This window comes from Lupinus angustifolius, unplaced genomic scaffold, assembly GCF_001865875.1.
Source record: "Lupinus angustifolius cultivar Tanjil unplaced genomic scaffold, LupAngTanjil_v1.0 Scaffold_150_10, whole genome shotgun sequence".
NCBI classification, from domain to species: Eukaryota; Viridiplantae; Streptophyta; class Magnoliopsida; order Fabales; family Fabaceae; genus Lupinus; species Lupinus angustifolius.
In genome coordinates, this window is record NW_017725896.1 from 6,755 (window position 1) to 18,435 (window position 11,681).

Below are 11,681 nucleotides of genomic sequence, written 5' to 3' on the forward strand. Positions count from 1 at the left end.
GTTAACTGACGATAATTATTATACTTACGAAATAACTTTTTATGCGAAGATAAAACTTCTGATTTAAAATGAATTTAATTGCTTTCGTCCATCCGATTCAAGGTTGAATATCCTTGAATCATCATTTGTCATTGAAAGTCTTACAATCAAATAACACTTTTTAAAGTAAGATTTTCAATAAAACTTATACCACAATTATGTCGTAATCTGTGGATATACACCAGGCTAGTTCCCATGAAAGAGAGGTGGGTCGTAAAGATACCCTTAAATATCAAGTGTTTCCTTAGACAGAACATTTCTAGACATGTATTCCCACTTTATTACAGTTTTCCGATAGTTCATAAATCTTATTTTTTGTAAGTAAAACATTTTTACTAAAACTAATCTTTTAAAATAAGATCATTAAGATAGACTTATCATTTTTGAAGTAAGTCAATTTATACAAAATCAATACTTTTAAATCAATATTTTTTAAGTAAATCTTACTATTTTAAAGTAATCTCACTTAACTAAGATTCAATATTTTAAAATCATTTTATCATCTAAGACTGCATAACACTAATTCTTACCACTTTAAAGTAAGTCAACTAAAATAAATACAACAATTTTTTATGAACGTCTTAACACCTCCTATTTTTTTAGGAAAAACCTCAAGGGTTAGTAAGTGTTAATTTTATAGTCATAAAAATAAATCATAATGTAAGACTTTCTACTACTTTAATATCCAAATCTTCGTAACACTTTAAGTTTATGAAGTCAAAACTTTAATAATTCATCTTTTATCCGAAATTATTATTTTAACTTGGAAATCAAAGAGTAAAATATGTTAAACCACTTTTAAAACATAATACTTTCTAAAAATGAAACATTTTCAACGACAACTCATCAACATGATAAACTTTCAAGAATAAAATACAAACTTTTTCTAAACACATTAAATGTTCATTTGATGTTAAAATCATCACCTTTAAACATATTCAAATACTAACAATAATTTTCTAATATTTCCAAACAAATAACTCATCTAACTTTGTCTAAATATATAGTTTTTCCATCTAAGAACAAGAAAGAAATTTCAAGATTTACAAAAGTCAAAAACTACATAAAAGTTCATATGATTTTATTATCATCCCCTTTAGTTATGCCTTCATAAAATAATTAAAGAGCAAATATAAACTCTACTTTATGAACAACATAATAAAAGCTCATAACTTTCTATGAAGTATGAGAAAAAGATGAAGAAGAGAAAATAAAAGATTACCTTAGTTTGTATATGGAATTTAGTGTAAAAATGAGAGAATGATGTGAGGTATTTATAGGAGAGTCTCACCCTCATCAAATCAGAAAATTTAATGCAAAATAAGTAGATTTAGACTAGCATAGGTGATGTGTCTAATGGTGGTGGAGTGAGAGGATTTCTTGAGTGATTTTGGGGCTTTTGGAAGCTTTTGCATTACTTGTGTAACAAGTAAGTGACTCATGAAATGATGACTTCCAACTTTATTGATATGATGTAATTTCCCGATAAACTTTATTGATATGATGTAATTTCCCGATAAACTTTATTGATATGATGTAATTTCCCGATAAACTTTATTGATATGATGTATGATGACTTCCAACTTTATTGATATGATGTAATTTCCCGATAAACTTTATTGATATGATGTAATTTCCCGATAAACGTCGTGTCTGAACATTTGCCTGAACATTTTCCCGATTCGTCCGGAAATATACAATCTCCCGATTTAGGACATTTGCCCGAAACGTCAAACTTGAATTTCGAGGTGAAAAATATCTAGAGATGAGTTACGAACAAACTTGGTATCTATTTTGACTAGAAATAATATTTCAAAGCCAACGGCGAAATCATAATTCAATTCCGAGTTATGGAACTAAAAAACTGGGCCAAAATTCGATAAAACGACCCAAAATCGTCTCAGAAACTTTTATTCTCCAAAAATCTTGAAAAAATAGGGCAAGCAAGAAAATCATAATAAAAATACTAAAATTCAATTGAGATTTAGCTTAAAACATTACTGATTAATTTTTATAATTTATACATTAATACTAATTACTTAATTAAAAATGCTCTGAAAAACACGGTGTTACAAGATGCTTCAATGATGAATAAGAAATACAGGTAAATGATGAAGAATAAGAAAATGATGTAATCTAGTATATGATAAATTGGTCATGATACTCCATTTTTGAAGAGCTTAAGGATATCAAGAAGCTAGCTTATGTACTTGAAAAGAATTATTGACCAAAAACAAACTTCTTTTATTTGAATTTGAAGGTCGATGAAAAAGGTGATGATGAAGAATTTAGGGCCATATGTATTGGCCACTGAAATTCAGAAGCTTGAGCATCGACAGATGCATCTCTCTAATGTAGATGAAATTGTGAGAGAATAATGAGCATTCTTGGTGGTTTTCTTGATGGTTTTGTGGAGTTTGGGAGTAGTGATGAGTGAATTGATGGAGTTTGAATGATTCTTTGGTTCTTGCATAACCAAGAACGAAGAAGAAACTTTCATCGTGTCTGTAGGTAAGACAAATTGAGGAGACTCCATAGAACAAGATTCCACAACTCTGATGTGTTCAAAGCGGAAGCGACCAAATAATTATGCTATGATACCATGTTAAAATATGATAAGAGCCATGTATAAGAGAGATCTTCTTGATGAATCAAGAAGTATAAAAAGATGCATGAATGAGAAATTGGAAACTTGAAGAAAGAAAGAGAAATAATAGAAACTTTATTTCTCATTGATTGAATTAGAAAGAAGATACAATGGTTTATATATAGAAAACCAGAAAAACTAATAACCAACTATCTAACAACCAATTATCTCAATAATGCTTTAACATCCCCCCGCAATATGGAATGTGTCATACATTCCAAGCTTGGAAATGATTGCGTTGAATACAATGATATACTCTAATACCTCCTCTTGCTGGTGAGTGAATCTTCATCTCCCAGTCTTGAAATCATAATGTGAAGCAACAACAACGCTTAACCACCATATGCAGAAGCAATTTCATCCAAAGTGTAACCATCTATCTTGATAGAAGCTTAACCAACCAAACCAACCATAATGGATGAAAGATAGAAAATAAAATGAACCTTAATCTTGATCCGAATATGTTGCTTCAAAGAATAAAAAATTACACACTTTAATAATGTTCTGTGTTTAATGAGAGAGGGGTAAAGAAAATAGAATAGTAAAGAAAAAAGAAAGAAAGATAATTGGGGTAAATGGTAAAGAATATGAAAATGTTGAGATTCAGATTTTAGAAGCTCCTTGATGAATATAATGCTATTCTTAGTGACATTTCCTGAAAGGTTGAAAAGAGAACTCCAAGTTGTAGAAGCAGCAAACGTGCAAGCCATTTTAGAAAGTGAATCTTTGATAGATGAGGTTTTGCAAGAACTTGAAGTTGCAACACATTGTGAGGAAGATGTGGGTGAATGGTTAGGCATGTCTCAACCTATCACTGCAAAGTCTTGAACACAAGTATGGACCAACATTTTATTATTAGAATTCCAAAAGTAAGAGCCTTACACCTAAGGGAATAATACACCCTAACTCTTAATGTTGCTGAAGAAGCCTAGACTTGTGATCTTGTGACCAAGACCCTCTTGGATTTTGCAGTCACCACAGAAGACAATGATGCATTAAAATGATGTTGATGAAAAAGATGATGTTGAAGATGATAAGTTGTTTATCAATCTTGCATACTTCTTGTAAGATGCATTGAAGCCAGAAGCATCTTCTTTGGAATTGATGCAAATACCACATCTTCTTGCAAAGAACACAACCTCAAGAAGCATGAGTTTTGTAGTATATCTGATGGCAGAAAAAAAAGAAAAGTGGAAGCTATCCAAAAGAATAATAACGCTCTGATACCATGTTAAAATGGTATGAGTCATGCATGAATGAGGAAGAAAAGATGAACAAGAAAGAACGAAGAAAAAGAGAAAGAATAGACAATCAAAGCTTCCATTAAAATGTAATATTTCTCATTATTATCATTGAATTGAATTAATAAGAAGTGAGTCAATATGACTTATTTATTCCAGAGAAAAGATGAAAAGAAAGCTTGTAAATCAAATAATTAACATAAACTTAACTTGCTAATTCCTAACTTCCTAACCAATAACCATCTTCCAAAAATAACATCTAATATATATAAATAGTACTGATGTACTAGTACAGTGGTTCAACTGATGATTCAGTAACTAAACCAGACATACATGCTTATATTTATATATATGTAAACATATAACAAAAAAATTCAAATAGGTAGATATTCGAACTTATAATCCATATTCATAATCTACTCCAAATAAACAAACAACCTTAAGACTTCAACAAATTCAAAGGCTAAAGTGCAAAACATATATCAATCCAAAAGTATCATTTAACAAGCACAAAATATAAATAAATGACACAAGTTCACAACTTAGTCTACAAAACATATAAATTTGGAGTTTTAACATTTAACACCAATGAGTCAAAGTTGTCTCATGTCGAAGTTCCATTTCTTCATCATTTGAGCTTGAACTTGACGCGCATCGTCTTCATCCAAGTTAACATTCTCCATGGAAATGATTTATGCATCATTATCATCATGTTCTAAGTTTAATTGATCTACAAAAAGAGTACATATTCAACAAAATAAATTCAGAATGTTGTGAAACTCACATATTTGATGACATTATTGTTGTGAAACTCACGTAAACCATATACCAAATATATTTGGTGACATTATTGTTGTTGAATCCATGGTTCATTTGGACATAAATTACTGTAAAATAACACCCCATCACCCAAAGTGAAACTCACATGAATTTAAAGGAGCCACGTATTAAAACAGATGCTATATTTGGAGTCATTCATTCCTCACCAAATTTTACAAATAAAATAACATTTAAGATTGAAGGGAATAAAATGCTTGTTAAAATTCATTCCAACATAGAGCTATACTAGGTAATCATCAATTGATAAACAATAGGCAATAGAAACAAATTTACAAGCACAAACTTCAGTTTAGAAGCACAAGTTTACATAGAAAGAAAGAAATTGCCTCAAGAATTTACATTACAACTTTTAAGAGCATTGTAAACAACTTTAGTGAGAAACCAGAGTTATTCTTTCCACAATTGTTAAGAATGACACTATATGAAAAACAATTTTAGTAAGAAAGCTATAAAGGGATGCAACATTGCAACAAGTTAAAAAAAACCCAATTCATTGAACATAAGACTGCAATTGGCTGAAATTGCAAAAATCAAACCCAAATTCTTCAAAAGGGATGCAACAGGTTTAAAAACCTCAATTCATTGAACATACTATGTAAATGGAAATTTATATGGAAGAAGAACTTGACATGAGTTTTTATCAACTTACCTTAGTAGATGAGAGTAAAGACCGTGAAAGTGACATGAAAGAAGAACTTTAAGAGTGAAGACCATGAATGGAGATGAAAGTGAAGAAGTGAGAATGGAATTTATGCAATGATGCTTGAAAAATGACTTTAGGAGCTTCATATGAGGATATGGCATTCACAATGAAATCATTATAGAAGAAGAAAAGTAGATTAATAGACACATGCCAATAAAGAATAAATTAAGAAGGGAGATAAAAGTGGTGAAGAAGGGAGAAAGTGAGAAACAGTGAGTGGCGAGAAAGTGAGAAACCCTGAAACCCTTAATTCAATTTTTTGCCCTTCACCAAGTTTTTGGCTGGTTTTTTATTTTATTTTTTAAATTAAAAAACCGGCCAGTTCAGTGCAAATTCGGCCAATTCACCAGTTTTGCCAAATGCTGACTAGTTTTGGTCGGTTTCCATCAATTCTGATACATATCCGGTACAACAACCATCCCGTACCGGTAAGGGGTCCGGTTTACCAGCTTTCTGGTTGAACCGGACGGTACGGTCGGGTTTTGTTAACACTGTGATATAGTGTCTCAAATAGTGCATGTTGACCAATAAAGTGTTGGTTTAGTGGTGTAAGACCCACTAGATCTCAAGATGACCAAAATGTCAAGGGTTTGATTCCTGAAAGTGACACTTGTTGGGAGGGACAATCACGAACCCTGAAAGAGATTAATTCATTATCCAAAAGGGTAAAAAATACTATTGATAATACAAAAAAAAAAAGATAATGATGTTGTCCTAGAATGGCACAAATCATACAGTAAGAATTATAGAGATAATAAATAATAGTAGGTATATAGGTAGAAGCATGTAACAAATGTAATTCTAACAGTAACGAAGCTATGTTTTTAGCATTTATAAATTAAGACTATTTTGAAAATTGATGACTTTGCCCCCAACATTAACTTCCTTTGTTTTCCACCCTATAAATTTGATTTTACTATTCATATTATGTCATTGATGCGGCAATGTTGTCATACTTTTCTACTTGACACGCCAAAAAGTGATATGAGAAATTCATCATCTTTGTGGAAAAAAGGGTCTTACCACCTTTGTCAATAATTGTCATTGACCATTGTTGGAAAAGGTCACAATGAAACCATTATCACACATCCGACTTATGCTACACATATCATATTTAGAGAAAATAATGTATTATTTTTTATACTGACAATCCACTATCCATATTCATTTTCGATTATTATTAATTCGTCAAAAAAAAATAATATAAAGAATGATGAATAATATATTATAAATGTGTATAAATCTTTACATTGATAATACATATATATTATACTCAGTTAGATTCTCTACACGGTAGAGAATTCTTACCAATTGTATATTTTTTCTTGTTACTTTTCCTAGAGAATGCTTACCGATTATATATTTTTTCTTGTTACTTTTCCTTTCTGATTCATTCATAAAGTAACGTAACCACAAGGTAAGATTTCACGCGAATGAACATTGATTAGTCTCCTACCATGTATCTAAAGCACTCACTATAGAAATATCAAAATAGGTTCCTTTCCCTTCCTGTGAGTGATGCCTATAACATTGTTCAGTAATAATTTAGGTATTCAGCTCTCCTTGAGTCCTATTTTGTTAGTTTCACTAAAATATTTTGGAACATGTCATTGAAGGCTTGTGTACTTGTACATACTATATTTGTAGGTTACTACAACAAGATTTGATATGTCCCAACTTTCTACAATAGGAACAAGGAAAAAATGAGTTTTGGGTTTGCCATGCTTCTTGTTGAACCTCCTATGATGGTTCCAGTTGTGGACTTTCCTTGTCCCATGAACAAATATAGCAAGACCTTTGATAAGATCAACAATTTTCTGTTGAAAGTTTTCAACTATTTCAAATTGAGATATCTTACTAGAGTTCTCGAGCTTTAAGATCTGTTTGCGAGTTAATTTTTAGATAAAATTATAAGGTTTGAGAGTCATCTCACAAATATATTTGATGGTCTCCAAACTTTCCCATTCTCTCACTTGCTCTAAAAAATCAACTCGCAAACAAATCGTTAGAGTTAAATCACTATTTTAACTCTCTAACTTGTCAATCTCAACTAACAACTTACCAATGGCATGCAAGGCATTTATTGTCACGGTCCTCCAAGAACCTTAAGAACTTATGTCTTAAGTTTAAGATAGCTGACATAAGCTTAAGATAGCTTTGGTAAGACTTTTAGATTCTTCATCTTTTATTCAGTTTTCTTCTAGAGAAATTATTACATTGTCATAGGAACAATGCTCCCAGTCACATTTCTACCATTCATTTCAACTAAACTTATTTAATTTTAAATTATTGATGAATCTTTAATGCTTTGAATTGGATTGGAACCATTGAACCCAAACCATGAAATAATTTCCCTAAATATGATAATCTAAGTGTTGCACTATACCTACAGGGCTATATATGTTTTCCCCATCTTAAAGTCATAATATTGGAAACATTTGATGCATCAAGGAATGCCTACATTGGTTGTAAAACATGGTTGAATCCATGCTTGTGAGGAAGATGATCGAAGAAGGGAAGAGAGAATGATATTTGTATATTCTTGGAATTGAAAGAATTGGAAATAGAATAATGTGCAAAAGAGATGAATTGATTGAATTGCCTAATCTGAAAAGCAGGGAATGAAAATATAGAGCACTATAACTAACAAAATTGTTTTAACTACCATAACTGATTTTCCCACCAAAACGGTTCTTTGATTTTTCTTTGTTCTTCTTGTTTCATGGTGTGGTTTCTTCGATGTGGGCTTGGCTAGAGTTAATCAGTTTGGTGTCCAACAGCCACCCCGACTAGCTTGCAAGTGGAAATTTAGCATGCCAAACTTGGAAATATTGGAGTGAAAGGGCATTGGTGATAGGGGTTTGGTGAGTAAGTTAGCAAGTTGAGAGGAAGAAGCAATGGGTAGGAGAAGAAAAGTGTCATTTTGAACTCTTTCCCTGACGATGTGGTAGTCAATTTCAATGTGTTTGGTGCATTCATGGAAGATCGGGTTGGCTGAAATGTGGAGAGTTGAGTTGTTGTCGTAGTAGAGGCTAATTGGGGTAGGATGAGGTATATGGAGATCCTGAAAGAGATACAACAACCATTGTGCCTCACAAGAGGCCATACCGAGGGCTCTATACTCTGCCTCAGTTGATGATTTGGACACAAAAGTTTGCTTTTTGCTTTTCCAAGAGATTAAAGAAGAGTCAAGGAAGAAACACCATCCAGTGACAGATTTTATAGTTTCCAAACAGGCTGCCCAATCTGAATATGAAAAGCCCTTCAAGGTTGTTGTGTTCTGAGCAGGAAAGAACAAACCAAGTGCAAGTGATGATTTTAGGTATCTGAGGATTCTGTTAGCTACTTGAAGATGTTGATTAGTAGGACATGAGTTAAACTGACACGAATGGCTCACTGCATAGCTTATATCGAGTCTTGAATTGGTCAAGTAAAACAGTTTGCCAAGTAGTCTTCGATAAGGAGCAGGGTCAGGCAATGGAGATCTAGAAGTTGAGTGTAGTTTGATGTTGTAATCCATATGTGTGGAACAGGGTTTAGCAGCAAGTATTCATGTTTCAGATAAGAGATCTAACACATATTTGCGTTATATAAAGCAATTCCTTTAGATGATCTAGCTATTTCAAGACCAAGGAAGAATTTTAAGTTTCCTATATCCTTAATGCTGAATTCAGTATTGAGGAGTTGCTTTATGAGTTGTATTTCAGAAAAATCATTACCAATTAGAACCAAATCATCAACATATATCAAAATTGCAATAAAGTTAGTTTATTCAAATTTAATAAGGAGGGAGTGATTAGAGTGTGACTTGTTGAATCCATGAGAAAGAAGGACTTTTGTTATCTTTTCATGTCATTGCCTACTGACTTGATTGAGTCCACAGATGGACTTGTTTAACATGCACACCAGAGAAGGATTGGAAGTATGGAGACCAGGAGGAACTTTCATGTAGACAACCTTATTGAGGTCACCATGAAGTAATGCAGTATTCACATCAAGTTGTTGAAGAAACCAATTATTGATGGCAACTAGGGAAAGAAGGACTCTGATGGTTTGCAACTAACCTTGCTTTGAATCTTTCTATGGAGCCATCGAGTTTGTGTTTAAGTTTGAAGAGCCATTTGCATCTGATGGCTCTTTTGTCACTAGGTAGATTAGTAATGGTCCAAGTTTTATTGTCTTGGACGACAACTAATTTAGAAGCAATTGGCTTGTTTCCAAGGTTTGTGAAGAATGACATCCTTATAGGAATTAGGTGTGGTGGTGAACGAAAGTGCCAGGGAGTAATGTCTATGAGATTGGGACAGAGAGTGATAACTAAGAAACTGGTGTATATGGTATTTTATTTTGGGTGAAGGTGATGGTAGGGAATTTGTTGCTAAACTATAATGGTAATCTTGGAGGTATGAGGGTGCTTTTGTTATTCTAGTGGATTGTCTAATAGGTGGGTCATGATTATTGGCAATAGGGCTTGACGTGCTAGTGGCAGTATTGTGGGATGAGTCATTAATGTTGTGAGGGACAGAGAATTGGTGTGGAGTAGGTTCATTCAGGTCCATGTCATAGGAGAATACTAAGTCAAAGTTGTCACTGCATTCAACAGGTTCATCTTGAGGGGTTGTGATAGATTCATTTTGCCTGCATTGAAAAGGATAGATGTGTTCAAAGAAAATTACATTTCTAGAGAGAAAGATTTATCTGTTAAGGCAATTTAGAACCAGATAGCCCTTGGTGCCTTGTGTGTAACCCAAGAAGACACATCTTCTTGACCTGGGGTCAAGTTTTTATCTTTTGGCAGTGAGAGTAGACACATAGCGTAGACTGTTAAAAGTTTTTAGGTGGGTTAATTCAGGTAAAGACTTATATAGAACTTCAAAATGTGACTTGTTTGAAAGGTATTTGGTGGGATGTCTGTTGATAAGGTGGATGGAGTGTGCTATGGCATAATTACAAAAGCATATATGTAGTTTTGACTGAAAGACAAAATATCTAACAATGGTTAGGATGTATTGATGTTTCTTTTCAGCAATCCCATTTTGCTGAGGGGATTCAACACATGAGGTTTGATGGTGTATCCCTCGTTGAGCATAAAACTCAGTGAGGAAAGACTCCTTGCCATTATCACTTCCAATGGATTTGAGTTTGGAATCAAACTGCGTGCTGACATAAGACACAAAGGTCTTTATGTGTTGGTTAACTTCAGTATTAATTCTCATGAAGAGAAGCCATGTGAATCTTGTATGGTCATCGACAATGGTGAGGAAGCATCTATGGTCATGTGTTGAAGGGACATAAAAAGGTCCCCATATATCCATATGGACAAGATCAAAGGGTTTAGCAGATTTTGAAACACTATCAAGATAGGGCAATCTTCTTTGTTTGGACAAATGACAAGACTCACAAGTGTTGGATTTTCACTGTATAATCCATTAATCTAAATGCAGAAAACCTGATGATCATGCCTTTGTTCCTATAGCACAATGTTTCTGCCCATACATAAACCCAAATGGAACAACCATGATCCAGACCGAAGAATCCCCAATTGATTTCATGGTGAAGAAGAAGAGCATACCTTGATTAGACATTTGGAATCTCGAAGGTATGTGGGTGTGATGATCTTTCAGATGTTAGAGCTTGATGAATTTCCTTATGCTTCTCTAGAGGGGAATGAGAAAGTCAAATTGTGAGTGTTCTGTTTTCGCTGATGCAATTCTGATTGTGTCTTTGCCTTATAGACAAGTCCTTGTTTATTAACACGCCTATTGGCTCATCAGTTACTCACCAACACCTATTGCTCTACAAATGGGGACCATAACCCATAAAAGTAACCGAAGCGGTTACTACTTAAGTTGCAATAATTCTAATTCAGACCCTTCATCAAATCAGAAATTGCGTGAAGATATCTACACTTATAATATTTCATAACACATATGCCCTTAGTCACCAAATTAATTACTGAATATAATTTTATATTTGGCTAATTAAATAATGGTCATAACACGATTATAGAATTATATTTGTGACCCATAAATTGTCAGAAATTCTAACAATCTCCCACTGGTCACATATATGATTCACCATACGTGTTATCCTTATTGTGCGCTTAAGTATTACCATTATGACTCAGACATACTCAAATTATCTTGTTCATTAGTCCTGTCTCCATATCGAATCACAACGAATTTCGCCATATCAATCATGACTAATTCAA

At 33.0% G+C, this 11,681-nt stretch overlaps 1 protein-coding gene across 1 annotated transcript; it reads right to left on the reverse strand.

The window, feature by feature from the left end:
- Positions 1-8,231: 8,231 nt before the first annotated feature.
- LOC109340218 (uncharacterized mitochondrial protein AtMg00810-like) lies at positions 8,232-8,990 on the reverse strand. The gene has a single exon (XM_019577843.1). It carries the CDS (start codon positions 8,988-8,990, stop codon positions 8,232-8,234), a length of 759 nt encoding a protein of 252 aa, XP_019433388.1.
- Between the last annotated feature and the right edge of the window lie 2,691 nt (positions 8,991-11,681).